We start from the raw sequence: 16,404 nt of genomic DNA, 5'->3' as shown, positions 1-16,404 counted from the left end.
GAGAAAAGCCTCTGACTACCCACACAATCAATGCTTGTCATCATCGTATACGCCTCTATCAGGTCACCTCTCATCCTCCGTTGCTCTAAGCAGAAAAGGGCAAGTTCACTCAACCTATTCTCAAATGGCATGCTCCCTAATCCAGGCAACATCCTTGTAAATCTCCTCTGCATCCTTTCTATAGTTTCCACAACCTTCCTGGAGTGAGGCAACCAGAACTGAGCACAGTACTCCAATGGGGGGTCTGACCAGGGTCCTATATAGCTGTAACATTACCTTTCGGCTCTTAAACTCAATCCCATGGTTGATGAAGGCCAATGCACCGTATGCCTTCTTAACCACAGAGTCAACCTGCACAGCAGCTTTGAGCATCTTATGGACTCGGACCCCAAGATCCCTCTGATCCTCCACACTACCAAGAGTCTTACCATTAATACTATATTCTGCCATCATATTTGACCTACCAAAATGAACCACTTCACACTTATCTGGGTTGAATGCCATCTGCTATTTCTCAGCCCAGTTTTGCATCCTATCAATGTCCTGTTGAAACATCTGACAGCCCTCCACACTATCCACAACACCTCCAACCTTTGTGTCATCAGCAAATTTACTAACCCATCCCTCCACTTCCTCGTCCAGGTCATTTATAAAAATCACGAAGAGTAGGGGTCCCAGAACAGATCCCTGAGGCACACCACTGGTCACCGACCTCCATGCAGAATATGACCCGTCTACAACCACTCTTTGCCTCTGTGGGCAAGCCAGCTCTGGATCCACAAAGCAATGTTCCCTTGGATCCCATGCCTCCATAATTTCTCAATAAGCCTTGCATGGGGTGCCTTATCAAATGCCTTGCTGAAATCCATATACACTACATCTACTGCTCTACCTTCATCAATGTGTTTAGTTACATCCTCAAAAAATTCAATCAGGCTCATAAGGCATGACCTGCCCTTGACAAAGCCATGCTGACTATTCCTAATCATATTATACCTCTCCAAATGTTCATAAATCCTGCCTCTCAGGATCTTCTCCATCAACTTACCAACCACTGAGGGAAGACTCACTGGTCTATAATTTCCTGGGCTATCTCTGCTCCCTTTCCTGAATAAAGAAACAACATCCGCAACCCTCCAATCCTCCGGAACCTCTCCTGTTCCCATTGATGATGCGAAGATCATCGCCAGAGACTCAGCAATCTCCTCCCTCGCCTCTCACGGTAGTCTGGGATACATTTAGTTCGGTCCCAGTGACTTAGCAAACTTGATCCTTTACAAAAACTCCAGCACATTCTCTTTCTTAATATCTATATGCTCAAGCTTTTCAGTTCGCTGCAAGACCACACTACATCACCAAGATCCTTTTCCATAGTGAATACTGAAGTATTCATTAAGTACCTCTGCTATTTCCTCCAGTTCCATACACACTTTCCCACTGTCACACTGGATAGATCCTATTCTTTCACATCTTATCCTCTTGCTCTTCACACACTTGTAGAATGCCTTGGGGTTTTCCTTAATCCTGCCCCCCAAGGCTTTCTCATAGCCCCTTCTGGCTCTCCTAATTCCATTCTTAAACTCCTTCCTGCTAGCCTTATAATTTTCTAGATCTCTATCATTCCCTAGCATTTTAACTTTTCATATGCTTTTCTTTTCTTCTTGACTCAATTTTCAACAGCGTTTGTACACGACGGTTCCTGTACCACACCGTCCTTTCCCTGTCTCACTGGAACATACCTGTGCAGAACGCCATGCAAGTATCCCCTGAGCTTTTGCCACATTTCTGCCGTACATTTCCCTGAGAACATCTGTTCCCAATTTGTACTTCCAAATTCCTGCCTGACAGCTTCACATTTTCCCTTCCTCCAATTAAACGCTTTCCTAACTTGTCTGTTCCTATCCCCCTCCAATGCTATGGTAAAGCAGATAGAATTGTGATCACCATCTCCAAAATGCTCTCCCAGTGAGAAATCTGACACCTGAGCAGGTTCATTTCCCAATTCCAGATCAAGTACAGCCTCCCCTCTTGTAGGCTTATTTACATATTGTGTCAGGAAACTTCCCTGAACACACTTATCAAACTCCACCCCATCTAAACCCCTTGCTCTAGAAGATGCCAAACAAAATCTCCCACGACGACAACCCTGTTATTATTGCATCTTTCCATAATCTGTCTCCCTATCTGCTCCTCGATATTCCTGTTACTACTGGGAGGTCTGTAAAAAAACACCCAGTAGAGTTATTGACCCCTTCCTATTCCTAACTTCCACCCACAGAGACTCCATAGACAAACCCTGCATGACTTCCTCCTTTTCTGCAGCTTTGACACTATCTCTGATTAGTAGTGCCATGCCCCCACCCCTTTTGCCTCCCTCCCTGTCCTTTCCGAAACATCTAAAGCCTGGCACTCTAAGTAGCCATTCCTGCCCCTGACCCATCCAAGTCTCTGTAATGGCCACAACATCATAACTCCAAGTACTGATCCACACTCTAAGCTCATCCGCTTTGTTTATGATACTCCTTCCATTAAAATAGACAGATCTCAAACCATCAGTCTGAGCACATCCCTTCTCTATCACCTGATATCCTCCCTCTCACACTGCCTACAAGCTTTCTGTATTTGTGAGCCAACCACCTCTTCCTCCGTCTCTTCAGTTTGGTTCCCAGCCCCCAGCAATTCTGGTTTAAGCTCCCCCCAACAGCCTTTGCCAACCTCCCCACCAGGAGACTGCTGGGCAACGTGGCTCAGAGGGCCCATCACACGCTGCACTTCAATAGAAGGAAAAGGGAACTGTGAAGTATTCCAGGTACTGTACTTAACTGATGTACTGGAAGGCCGATTTGTTCGGGTTAGGTCTGTGGCCCACTACCTAACTTCCCAGATATTTCTCATGCTAGTTTTCCCACAAACTGGTAACAGTTGACTCCTCGTTGGAGGATAGCTTCAGGGCTGGTGGGCACACTGCAGTTTCATGCCCAGATGTAAACCTGAAGAGCAATTACTTTAGGTAATTCTAACACAAGAGTAAAGTTCAACAAAGAAGGAAGAAGCATTGTCCTCTCCCGTTAAATAACTTCTTTTTCAGCCCCTTACTTCCTCCACCCATCACCTCCCAGCTTCTTACTTCATCCCCCACCAAGCTTCCTCTTCACCTGGCCTCACCTATCACCTATCCGCTTGTAGACCTCCCCCTCCCACCCTCCTTCTTATTCTGACCTGCCCCCTTCCTTTCCAATCCTGATAAAGGGTCTCTGCCCGTAATGTTAGCTGTTTGTTTCTCTCCGCAGATGCTGCCTGACCTGCTGAGTTCCTCCTGCATTTGCCCAAGATTTGCAGAATCTCTTGTGTTTTTAATCACAGCCCTCTTTTTTCTGAATCTTGAGACTCAACATTTCTTCTCCAATCTGATGTTCGGTCTGAACAATAACTGAACCCCTTGACCATATCCGCATACATTTATACCTTGAGCTGCTGTCATGTGATTGGCTGATTAGATATTTACATTAATAAGCAGATGTACCTAATAAAATGGCCACTGAGTATAGCTCAATAAACTTTGATCCAATACAAATGCTTTGATTCAGCTTTAAACAACTTTGAACTAACATCCCACAACATTCTATCAGATTAAAGTGGCTTTAGTGTAAGAGGTTCTTGATGGTCAGTGTGGATTCAGTACTGTATGGTCCTGTAACTGACTGTACGATTTCTAACTCAGTTTCAACCCATTTACTGGCCTGAATAAAAAGCAAATAAAAGATTTTGCACAAAAGCCTCACCTAAAGATAACTTGTATGGCGAAGCCGTCAGGACTCCACCCATATCAAAAATCACGGCCTTGTACTGTCGAGAGGCCCTGTGTTTCCATCGCGATGAAGCCTGCACAGAGCTAGGCAAATGTTGCCACAGGGTGACAACCTTCCGTGTCCTGGCCAAGAAATAACGAGAAGCACAGGGAAACATGGTGCTGGGAACACTGTGGAAAGAAACACGGAATACAAGAGGTGTCCACAGGATCATTGATCGGAAGCCCAATAACACTGAAATTACAAAATTTGAAAGATCATAAATTATTTTTAAAATCCTGATACAACCCAGTGACTGAGCTCAATTCCACTGCTGTCTCTACGGAGTTCGTACGCTCTCCCTGTGGGGTTCCTCCCATATTTCAACAATAAGTAGGTTAATTGGTACATGGGTGTAATTTGGCAGTGCGAGCTCATTGGAGCAGAAGGGCTTGTTACCGTGATGTATGTCTAATAAATAATAAAAACGAAGGAACTGCATTAGGCCATTCAGCCCAATGAATCTGCTCCACCTTTCAATCATGCCCAGTTTAACCCAATTCTCCTGCCTTCGCCCTGTAATCCTTAACTCTCTTACCAATCAAAAATTTACCATCTCTGCTCCAAATACACCCAATGAATTGGCCTGAATTCCATAAACTCACCATCCTCTGGCTGAAGGAATCCCTCTTCATCTCAGCTGTAAAGGGAGATCCCTTCATTCTGAGGCTGTGCCATCAGATGCTAGACTCTCCTACCAATGGAAACATCCTTTCCACGTCCACTCTGTTCAATAGAGTTCAGTGAGATCCCATCTCATCTTTCTAATCATCATCGTGCACAGGCCCAGCGAGATCAAATGCTGCTCCACTGGCTTTCCTGTCCTGGGCACTGATGTTTCCTAGCAGGCCAGTGATACACCCTGTCCGGATACTCTCCACTGTGCATCTATAGAAGTTTATCAAAGCTTTTGGTGACATGCAGAATTTACACAAACTTCTAAGGAAGTAGAGGCACTGCATGCCATCTTTGTGATAGCACCTACGTGCTACTCCCAAGACAGATATTAACTGTAGCAGTTACTTGAAAACAAACCTAAGGTGCCGAGACACTAAGCCAGGGTACTTGACACCGTATGAAGCAATTCCAAAGAACAAATTTCCAAAACGAAAAAAGATACATTCGATCATTTATCATGAAACCAGCAAAGAAAAATTATCTTGCAGCAATAAAAAAACTAATGAAACTAAACTGGCACTATGGTGTCCAAATTAGTGAAGTAACGACGTTAGCAATCGAACTAATGCATTTAGGAAAAATCAGCAATGTAGTTAGTGTTCCAGTGATGTCCCAATTAGCAATGATCCCCATGGCTCAACCCTTCTCCACTAAATTAACAAAATGTGAATACATAACTATTCTCATTTGCTTCTACCATACCCCAACACACGTGACAGATTACCATAGTAAATGCACCAAAAACTACAACACAGACAGAAAGTAGAAACAAGGCCCCAATGGACAGATGTTCCGCAGCTCCATTTCCCTAATGAGGACTGGCTCATGGACCTCCAGCTTCTTCACCCTGCTGTCAGTCCCTGTTTTGCTGACACTGGGTGACAGATTATTGGTATTTTAGCACCGTTCAATCAGATTTTCAAACTACATGTCAATTCATTTCCAACTTTAATTTGGCCAACCGTAGTGGTGTCCTCAACAAACTTAAATGCCGCCATATGGGGTCATTCAGAATCGGGGTTACTATCACTGACACTTGTGGGTTTGCAGCAGCACTGCAGTGCAAAGACATACAAATCACTACTGTATAAATAAATAGTGCAAAGTTCAAAGTACATAAATGTCACCATATACAACCCTGATTGAAGACAAATGGTGAGGTGGGGTGGGGTCCATTCAGAAATCTGGTGGCGGAGGAGAAGAAACTGTCACTAAAACCTTGTGTGTGGGTCTACCTCCTCCCCAATGGTAGTCACGCAAAGTCAACATGTCCAGGTTGGCGAAGGTCTTTCATGATGAATGCCTCCTTTTTGAGGCATCTCCTCTTAAGAAATGTCCTCAGTTCTCCTGTGTTCCTGTGCAAAGGCGACTCCATACCAGTCAGAGTACTCCACTGTACATCTACAGAGACTTTGGTGACACACCCAAACTACTTAAACTTCTAATGAACGACAGCTTTCATTGGACAGCTAATGAACGACAGCTTTCATTGGACAGCTAATGAACGACAGCTTTCATTGGACAGCTAATGAACGACAGCTTTCATTGGACAGCTAATGAAGGATAGCTTTCATTGGACAGCTGATGAAGGATAGCTTTCATTGGACAGCTGATGAAGGACAGCTTTCACACCCAAACTAGGCCTTCTTTGTGATTGTATTGGGTCCCTGGTAGATCCTCCGAGAGAATGGCATCTAGGAATTTGAAGCTGTGCACCCTTTCTAGATCTTCGACGAGAAATGGTGTTTGTTTGCTTGAGTTCCCCTTCCTGAGGTCCACGGTCAGTTCGCTGGCCTTGGGAAATCTTTTCCCCATCAATTGGAATTAGGCGAATGAGTTCAAAGAAAGTTATGGGAAAATTAACAAAATGTGAATACATAACTATTCTCATTTGCTTCTACCATACCCCAACACACGTGACAGATTACCATAGTAATCTGGCCCATGTTGTCTGCAATGGTTGATAAAGGACGTTCAGTGAATCTCACTTCCTGGCTCTTTCCATTCCATACCCTGCAAGTTAAATCTCTTCAAATGTTAATGTTCATTAATTATGGTGAGGATTTCACAAGATTCACCACTCTCCTCATCTGTATTCTGAAGGGTCATCCTGAACGTTTCGATGCAAATCTATTCTGAGGTGTCACCTTCTACCTGTTAACTCATTCGACATGCACTAATCACCAACTCTTCTACTAAGGGAACCAGGTAATTTCTACTTGGCCTCACTGACGCTCTCAATTTCAGACATAACAATTAAATCTCCCCTTTGCTTCAGGAGGAACGACACGGTCAGCATGGACACCTCCGCAGAATTGTTATTCTCCTGCCACGGCAGCATCTCCACAACCTCCCTGAGAACCCCATCCAGGCAGTGACCTAGCGTCTTGCACAATTCCAGTACAGCATCATTGTATTCTACACACCGACCAATAACGGTAAGTATTCTATGTAGCTATGCTGCCATCTTCACAAGTGAACATTATATGTTGGCGCAGGAATGTATGGGGACACTTGTAGGCTGCCACCTGCACATGCTTACCTTGTGTGTAGTGTGTGTGTGTTACTGGTGACAAGGGTAGAGAATGTGTGTGTGTGGGTTACTGGAGACAAGGGTAGTGTGTATGTGTGTTACTGGTGACAAGGGTAGTGTGTATGTGTGTTACTGGTGACAAGGGTAGTGTGTATGTGTGTTACTGGTGACAATGGTAGTGTGTGTGCGTTACTGGTGACACGATAGTATGTGTGTATGGGTCAGTGTGTCTTACTGGTGACAGGGGTAGTGAGTGTGTGTGGCTGTGTGTATGTAGATTACCGGTGACAAGGGTGGTGAGTGTGTGTGTGTGTGGGTTACTGGTGACAAGGGTAGTGAGTGTGTGCATGGGTTTCTGATGACAAGAATAGTGTGTGCCTGTGTGTGGGGGTTACTGGTGACAAGGGTAGTGTGTCTGGGCTATTGGTGACAAAAGTAGTGAGTGTGTGTGAGTATGTATTACCAGTGACAAGAGTAGTGGGTGTGTGTTACTGGTGTCAAGGGGTAGTGACTGTGTGTGGGCACGTTTGGGTTACTGCTGACAAGTGTGTGTGTACTGCCGATTACAGTAAATATATATAAATAAGTTGTGCAAAAAGAGAAAAATAAGAGTAGTGAGGTAGTGTTCATGGTTCAATGTCCATTCAGAAATCTGATGGCAATGGGGAAGATGTTCCTGAATCGTTGAAAGCACTATTCTCGATCATTATAATCGTATTTCATCAAAAACTTTCTATCCTAATTAATTAAATCTAGTCTTCTCTACCTTTCTTATTGGCTTGAATTCAAAAGAAAAATTTAAAACCTGAAGTTTCTCCGTACACAATATGCTTTATTTTTCGTTTTCTCTGGGACAGCAGCATACGACAACATCCTTGTTTACCATTGTGAAACAGCGGGACGTTGTTTCGACGTTCAGGCCTGATGTTCGTTGAAGTATCTGCACTATGTTACAACTTCTGTGCATTTTACTAAACGCCGCGGAGTTTTTCCTGAGACAGGATTTAGTGGGGAGAAGCGAAAATTATCCATGAACTACACATCCTCGACCTGCTGAGTATTTCCAGCAATTTCAATTGTTAATAGTTCAAATACAATGCAAAATAAACCATTGTTTTCGCCCAAAAGGCAATTCGCTTCGATAAATAGGTGAATGCGTTTGTGTTAGTGAACTGAAACCTCTCACAGTTTCCCACGTACATTCGCCGCCGCCAACTTGTTTCAATCTGCAGAAAGCAGCGGGCAGCCTCTCCGTCAATCTGCAGCCGAACGCACGCCAACTGAGCGGGATCGTCGGAACACCCCGCCTCACCGCCCGCAGCCTCATCACCCTGCGACCGACCTCACCGCCCGCAGCCTCATCACCCTGCGACCGACCTCACCGCCCGCAGCCTCATCACCCTGCGACCGACCTCACCGCCCGCAGCCTCATCACCCTGCGACCGACCTCACCGCCCGCAGCCTCATCACCCTGCGACCGACCTCACCGCCCGCAGCCTCATCACCCTGCGACCGACCTCACCGCCCGCAGCCTCATCACCCTGCGACCGACCTCACCGCCCGCAGCCTCATCACCCTGCGACCGACCTCACCGCCCGCAGCCTCATCACCCTGCGACCGACCTCACCGCCCGCAGCCTCATCACCCTGCGACCGACCTCACCGCCCGCAGCCTCATCACCCTGCGACCGACCTCACCGCCCGCAGCCTCATCACCCTGCGACCGACCTCACCGCCCGCAGCCTCATCACCCTGCGACCGACCTCACCGCCCGCAGCCTCATCACCCTGCGACCGACCTCACCGCCCGCAGCCTCATCACCCTGCGACCGACCTCACCACCCGGAGCATCATCACCCTGCGACCGACCTCACCGCCCGCAGCCTCATCACCCTGCGACAGACCTCCCCTTATCTGCCAGCTGGAAGATAAAAATGAAATGTGAAAAGCCATTCGGCCCCTCGAGTCGCCGGCACTATTAAATACCTGATGTTTTTTAAAAAAAAATTGTTTTCCTGCCCTTTTCACAAACTCTCTGATTCCTTTAATGTTCAGAAACCCTCTAATATCTCATTGCTCATACCTTAAACACGAGAAAGTTTATACCTCGCTGCTAAAAGTAAGTTTTTTTTATTGTACCTGTGAATAATGTACTTTTGCATATGAGAATCAACTCACTTTTGAATGATTGCAATGGCTGAGCCTTTGGGATAGAGGATTCCAGTGAGTGGAGACATTTCTTATTTCAGCCCCAACTGGCCCTCTGTTGTCCCTGATTCTGCGGCTGTAAATATTTTGTTATGTTTCCCTGAGATTCTTCTCCCCCGTTACACTGGAGAAAACAGGGTCTAGCCAGCTCACTCTCTTCCCTATAAAGACCCCCAACATCTCAGGAATCAGACTGGTGAATCTTTACTCAGCTCCAAAATTGACCCACCCTGCACAATCCTCTAAGAAAACCACAACCTTGTCATGGGGTTTGGAAGCCTGCGTGCTTCAATGACCCAGAGAGCTATGTTGGCTGGAGTCAGGGTTTTATGGTTTGACTCTTGGTAGGGTCACCCATGCCAAGCAGGTCGAAGGGTAGAAGCCAGATGAAGAGTGTCCTCCAAGTCTGGAGGTTCAGCTCAGGGCTAACAACCCTGTCTGGCTAAACAGAACTCATGGAAACAGCAATGAAGGGCTAACAACCCTGTCTGGCTAAACAGAACTCATGGAAACAGCAATGAAGGGCTAACAACCCTGTCTGGCTAAACAGAACTCATGGAAACAGCAATGAAGGGCTAACAACCCTGTCTGGCTAAACAGAACTCATGGAAACAGCAATGAAGGGCTAACAACCCTGTCTGGCTAAACAGAACTCATGGAAACAGCAATGAAGGGCTAACAACCCTGTCTGGCTAAACAGAACTCATGGAATCAGCAATGAAGAATCCTTCTTCATTTGAGTGTGACGGTATTCCTGAGTCTCCACTTGAGACTTGCATGACTGACAGCAGACAAAACCAAGAGGAAGCTTCCGACATGATGAAGGAAGCCTCAAGCACTATCAGAGATAGAGGACCTTCATTGCTGCCCTAACCACCAGCAGTGTTACGGGCAGTAAGATGCTGCTCAGTAACATTCAAAGTTCAAAGTAAATTTATTATCAAAGTACATGCATGTCACCATGTACAACCCTGAGGTCAATTTTCTGTGGGCATGCTCAATAAATGCATAATAGAATAATAACGATAATAGAATCAATGAAAGATCACAGCAGTTTGGGCATTTGACCAGTGTTCAAAAGACAACAAACTCTGCAAATTCAAAAATAAAGAAATAATAATAATAAATCAATAAATATCAAGACGTGAGATGAAGAGTTCTTGAAAGTGAGCCGATAGGTTGTGGGAACAGTTCAGTGATGGGGCAAGTGAAGTTATCCCCTTTGGTTCAAGTGCCGGATGGTTGAGGGGTGGTAACTGTTCCTGAACCTGGTGGTGTGAGAACAGGTAAAATGAGGGAAACACCCTTCATGGCTCTGGGTGCCAAGTAGAAACCCTGTATCTGGGGTGGCTCACATTTATGATTGTTGATTTCCATTGAAAAAGTTCACATGGCTATCTGTCAGTAAAAATAGTATCAGAAGCAGGTTTATTATCACTGATAAATATCATCGAGTTTGTTGTTTTGTCCTACAAGGACACTACAATTGCTACAAATTACATGAATTACAATAAGAATATATTGTATGTATACTAAAAATAAATCATTCATTCTTTGTTTGCTGTGTCGCGTGCTATAGGCGACGATGGTCTTTCCAAGACCATGATTGTTCTTGGCAAATTTTTCCGCAGATCTGGTTTACCATTGCCTTTTTCTGGGCAGTGTCTTTCCAAGATGGGTGACCCCAGCTACTGTCAACACTCTTCAGAGATCGTCTGCCTGGCGTCAGTGGTCGCATAACCAGGACTTGTGGCGTGCACCAGTTACTCATAAGACCACCCATCACCTGAATAGTGGAGGGAATGAGTGCCTTACACCTCCTTTGGTAGAGACATGCCTACAATAAGAATATATATTTAAAGAATAAATAAGTAGTGCAAAAAGAGATCAAAATGGTGAGGTAGTGTTCGTAGGTTTGTGGACCATTCAGAAATCTGATGGTGGAGGGGAAGAAGTTGTTCCTGAAAAGTGTACCTCCCCCATGATGGTAGTAATTAGAAGAGGGTATGTCCTGTTCTGAAGATGTCCTCGACAGTAGAAAGACCAGGGCCCATGATGAAGCAGGCTGAGCTTACAACCCACTGCAGCCTTTTCCAATCCTGTGCATTGGTACATTCTATATTGGGGCAGGGGGTGTCTGTCTCCAGAGATACCGGCCACGTGACAGACACACTGCCACCTGGCTGGTCGGAGGACACACCACATGCCAATCAACATTTGGTCCCTCCCAACTAATCAATGCACACCTAAATTATTGGTCACCTTAATTGGATTATCTCGCCCAGCCCCATGCTATAAAAGGTGAGACTTGGCCTTGGCTAGCCCTCTCTTACAGACCACCTCATTGAAGGTAAGTGCATTGATTTATGTTTGGGAAGGTCTATCGTTTGTCCTGGTAAGGGAGCTGCAGCTATCCAAGGTCAAGGGGGATAGCTGTCGAAGTGCTTTTCCCTTGTTCTTTGTTTGTGTAACCGTACCCTGTCCCCACACCGCTTCCTGTGTATTGTAGTTGCTTGTGTTGACCCGACTTCCCCTTGTAAATAAATTCCTTATTATTAAAACTGTGTGTGTCCAGGCCTCTACTGTTGAGACACGAAGAACCAGTTATTTTCTATCACAACAGGGTCCCAATCTTCTTTAACACCATGGACCCCTACCATTAACCGAGGGGTCTGTGGACCTCTGCTCCATACCGAATGGCAATGCAACTAGTCAGAATTTTCTCCACAGTACATCTGTAGAAATTTGCTGGAGCTTTTGGTGACATACCAAATATCAAATGGATGTGGTTGTGGTGTCCCACAGGGTCACACAAGATGGGGACAAAGTTGAAAGCCTTATACTTTCATTTGCTGCGATGGCACAGATCAAATGAATACTCACAAATCATTCCCCACCTGTCTACATTCTCTCAATATGTTCACTTTAAATTGCTTGGACTGGGTTGAAAGAAATCCCTTTGTAAATTATGCAGTTTAAAATAATCCAATCCAGCTAGCATGGTTCTCCCAATTAGTTGGTCCATATTGCAGGGAAAGTCTGTATTTGAATTGAATGATGTAACATCACAATTTATCACAGAAGCTTTCTTTTATTACTTGCCCAGATCTATTTTAATCATAAAGAAACAACAGATGAGATCAAAGTTGAAAGTACATTTATTATCAAGGTACGTGCACAGGATACAACCGTGAGATTCTTCATGCAGCAAAAAACTGCTTATGTCCAAAGCTCAGAGCTCGCAGCAACAGTCTTGTCATCTATTGTGTCTCACCGTGGCCGATGTGAGAACAACCCTGTGCAGGGTCAACCCACGGAAGGCTGCTGGACCAGACAACATCCCTGGTAGAGTGCTTAGAGGATGTGCAGACCAGCTAGCAAATGCTCTCAGTGACATCTTCAACATCTCCCTGAGCAGCGCCACTGTTCCAACGTGCTTCAAGGCCACCACCATCATCCCCGTGCCGAAGAAGTCTTCAGTGTCCTGCCTAAATGACTACCATTCCGTTGCACTCACATCCATCATCATGAAGTGTTTCGAGAGGCTTGTCATGAGGCACATCAAGACCCTGCTGCCCACCTCACTGGACCCCCTGCAGTTTGCGTACCATCCCAACCGCTCAACAGATGACGCCATTGCCACCACCCTCCACCTGGCCCTAACCCACCTGGACAAAAAAGATACATACATTTGGATACTGTTCATAGACCAATTCAGCATTCAACACAATCATCCCTCAGAAACTAATTGGAAAGCTGAGCCTACTGGGCCTGAACACCTCCCTCTGCAACTGGATCCTAGACTTCCTGACCGGGTGACCTCAGTGAGTCAGGATCGGGAGCAGCATCTCCAACACCATCACACCGAGCACGGGGGCCCCCCAGGGTTGCGTGCTCAGTCCACTGCTGTTCACCCTGCTGACCCACGACTGTGCTGCAACACACAGCTCGAACCACATCATCAAGTTCGCCAATGACACGACCGTGGTGGGTCTCATCAGCAAGAATGACGAGTCAACTTACAGAGAGGAGGTGCAGTGGCTAATGGACTGGTGCAGAGCCAACAACCTGTCTCTTAATGTGAACAAAACAAAAGAGATGGTTGTTGACTTCAGGAGGGCACGGAGCGACCACTCCCCACTGAACATCGACGGCTCCTCGGTAGAGATCGTAAACAGCACCAAATTTCTTGGTGTTCACCTGATGGAGAATCTCACCTGGTCCCTCAACACCAGCTCCATAGCAAAGAAAGCCCAGCAGCGCCTCTACTTTCTGCAAAGGCTGAGGAAAGTCCATCTCCCACCCCCCATCCTCATCACATTCTACAGGGGTTGTATTGAGAGCATCCTGAGCAGCTGCATCTCTGCCTGGTTTGGAAATTGCACCATCTCGGATCGCAAGACCCTGCAGCGGATAGTGAGGTCAACTGAGTAGATCATCAGGGTCTCTCTTCCCACCATCACAGACATTTACACTACACGCTGCATCCGCAAAGCAAGCAGCATTATGCACCCCTCATACAAACTCTTCTCCCTCCTGCCGTCTGGGAAAAGGCACCGAAGCATTCGGGCTTTCACGGCCAGACTATGTAACAGTGTCTTCCCCCAAGCTGTCAGACTCCTCAATACCCAGAGCCTGGACTGACACCTTACTGCCCTATTGTCTTGTTTATTATTTATTGTAATGCCTGCACTGTTTTGTGCACTTTATGCAGTCCTGGGTAGGTCTGTAGTCTAGTGTAGTTTTTTTTTTTGTTTTTTACGTAGTTCAGTCTAGTTTTTGTACTGTGTCATGTAACACCATGGTCCTGAAAAATGTTGTCTCATTTTTACTATGTACTTTACCAGTAGTTAGTCGAAATGACAATAAAAGTGACTTGACTTGACTTGTATTGTGGATATATTGAGATTTATTTCCAGCAGGGCCCAGCTGCAGAATATGTTTTAAAGGGAATGAAAAAAACAGAAACTTGTGGCAGCAGAAGTATTATTTTCACCTCTGATTTTTTTTCAAAGATATATTCACGAAAATCGACCCTCAGTGACCATCAAACCAGGTACCCCCTGTGCCTAATGAAGTGGCCACTGGATGTATGCTCACAGTCTTCAGCTGCTGTGGCCCATCCACTTCGTGATTTGACATGTTGCGTATTCAGAGATGCACTGCTGCCCACCCCACTGTTGTAAAGTGTGGTTATTTGAGTTACTGCTGCCTTCCTGTCAGCCTCAACCAGTCTGGACATTCTCCTCTGACCTCCCTCATTAACGAGGTGTCTTTGCCCACAGAACTGCTGCCCTCTGGATGCTGGTTGCTTTTTTTGCACCATTCTCTGTTGGATGGCGGGGTGGAGATATGCCTCCACCAAAGGGAGGTGGAAGGCACTCCTTCCCTCTGCTGGCCTGCAGGTCACCTTTGGGCAAGGTGTAGAATCCGTTTAGACAACCCCCATCCCCCAATCGGTCACGTGAAGCCATGAGAGTAGTCGGTGCACATCACAGGCCCTGGTTATGCAATCACTGACAATCTCCAAAGAGTATTGATAATGGCCGGGGTCATCCATCTTGTAAAGACACTGCCCAGAAGAAGGCAATGGCAAAGCACTTCTGTAGAAAAATATGCTAAGAACAATCATGGTCATGGAGGGTGCAACAACGTGAAGGGGTCTCCTCCTTGCTCAGTAGACAGATTAAAGGTAGATGAAAGACCATGATTGCCCACATTATACGAGACAGCACATCATGATAATGATAATTTCTGTACATGCTAGAGACTGCTGTGTGTGAAAATCCCAGGAGATCAGCAGTTTTTGAGATACTCAGACCACCACATCTGGCACCAACAATCGTTCCACTGTCATAGTCACTTAATCACATTTCTTCCCCATTCTGATATTTGGTCTGAACAACTGAATGCCTTAATGCATTGAGTGGCTGATTAGACATTTACATTAACAAACAGGTGTACAGGTATACTTAATGAAGATGCCACCGAGCGTAGTGGGGGAATTCAGAAAAGATTTCTTTACATTCTTGTGCAGGTAACACAAGCACTTGAATTTAGCAATGCCACACGTTTTCTGTTTAGTAAATTGTCTAGAAGCATTGTGGAAACTGGAACACTTAGCAAAACGATCAAAAGGTTTTTTCCACATTTACTGTATATTACTGCCTCACCTGGAGTGCCAGAATGAGTTAGGGTCTCACTTGTCCTCTCACCATTCAGCAGCCCAAGGGTCCTGAAGTTCTGGGCGGGAAAGGAACAGCTTGCCAGCACAAGGGCTGGAAGATCGAGGACAAGACAAGGGTCCATTCACTGATTCTCACCTTCAACAGGCAGCGGCTTGGTGATTGCTGAAGGACCCTGAAGATCAGGGGTGTCCCAACCCTTTTTATGCCACGGACTCTTACCATTATCCAAGGGCACGTGGACCCCAGGTTGAGACCCCGCTGTAGATCCAGCCCGAACAAAGTCCAGATTGCATAAAGAACTCAGCAGGCCAAGCGGCATCCGTGGAGGTCAGCTCAGTACAGCCGTTTGGCCCGTCATGTTGTGCTGATCTTTCAATGTACTCTAAGATCAATCTAACTCTTCTCTCCTACATACTGTAGCCTTAATCCTTCTATCACCCTTGTGCCTATGTAAGAGTTCCTTAAATGCCCCTAATGTATTTGTCTTTATCACCACCCCTGGCAGGACATTCCACATCTTCGCTACTCTGTGGGGAAAAAAAAACTTACCTCTGACATCCACCTACACTTTCTTCCAGTCACCTTAAAATTATGCTCCCAGGCATTAAGCCATTTTCTCCCGGGGAAAATGTCTCTGGTTATCATTTGATATATGCCTCTTATCATCTTGTAAACCTCTATAAAGCTAGCTATCATCCTCCTTCACTGTGAAGAGAAGAGCCCTAGATTGCTCAACCTATCTTTATAAGACATCTTCTCTAATTCAGGCAGTATTCCGGTAAATTTCCTCTGCACCCTCTTCTAAAGCTTCCATATCCTTTCTATAATGACTTGACCAGAACTGAACGCAATATGTTAGGTGTGGTTTAAACAGGGTTTAATAGAGCTGCAACATTACCTCACACGTCTTGAACTCAGTCTCCCTACTAATGAAAGTCAACACACCATACA

The 16,404-nt window shown here is 45.7% G+C and overlaps 2 protein-coding genes across 9 annotated transcripts in view; one reads left to right on the top strand and one right to left on the bottom strand.

Moving 5' to 3' along the window:
* acad11 (acyl-CoA dehydrogenase family, member 11) overlaps positions 1 to 8,401 on the bottom strand; it is a 56,869-nt gene extending 48,468 nt beyond the window's left edge. For 2 of the 7 annotated variants that reach the window (XR_009515410.1, XM_059987951.1), the window contains exons 1-2: positions 7,865 to 8,239; positions 3,783 to 3,979 (exon numbers count right to left, since the gene is read on the bottom strand). Coding sequence is in view for 6 of the 7 variants with exons in the window: in XM_059987951.1 (XP_059843934.1) it covers positions 3,783 to 3,979; positions 7,865 to 7,932 (265 nt within the window). In the remaining variant the exon portion in view is untranslated. The other 5 variants (XM_059987950.1, XM_059987952.1, XM_059987953.1 and 2 more) reach the window with 5 other exon arrangements.
* Positions 8,402 to 8,928: 527 nt separating this feature from the next.
* Positions 8,929 to 14,125, top strand: LOC132403518 (uncharacterized). 2 transcript variants are annotated; one of them, XM_059986918.1, is made up of 3 exons: positions 8,929 to 9,176; positions 10,897 to 11,090; positions 12,372 to 14,125. In XM_059986918.1, the coding sequence occupies exon 3, from the start codon at positions 12,487 to 12,489 to the stop codon at positions 13,240 to 13,242; it is 756 nt and encodes a 251-aa protein (XP_059842901.1). In that variant the 5' UTR covers positions 8,929 to 9,176; positions 10,897 to 11,090; positions 12,372 to 12,486; the 3' UTR covers positions 13,243 to 14,125. The 2 variants fall into 2 exon arrangements, with proteins under 2 accessions (XP_059842901.1, XP_059842900.1); XM_059986917.1 differs by having other exon boundaries at positions 10,897 to 14,125.
* The last annotated feature ends 2,279 nt before the right edge of the window (positions 14,126 to 16,404 follow it).

Source organism: Hypanus sabinus, chromosome 13, assembly GCF_030144855.1.
Source record: "Hypanus sabinus isolate sHypSab1 chromosome 13, sHypSab1.hap1, whole genome shotgun sequence".
NCBI classification, from domain to species: Eukaryota; Metazoa; Chordata; class Chondrichthyes; order Myliobatiformes; family Dasyatidae; genus Hypanus; species Hypanus sabinus.
This window is presented reverse-complemented; position numbering and strand designations above follow the sequence as displayed.

Bases quoted from the DNA above. Each gene is read 5' to 3' on its own strand.
- LOC132403518 (XM_059986918.1), top strand. From the start codon at position 12,487: ATGTCCAAAGCTCAGAGCTCGCAGCAACAGTCTTGTCATCTATTGTGT.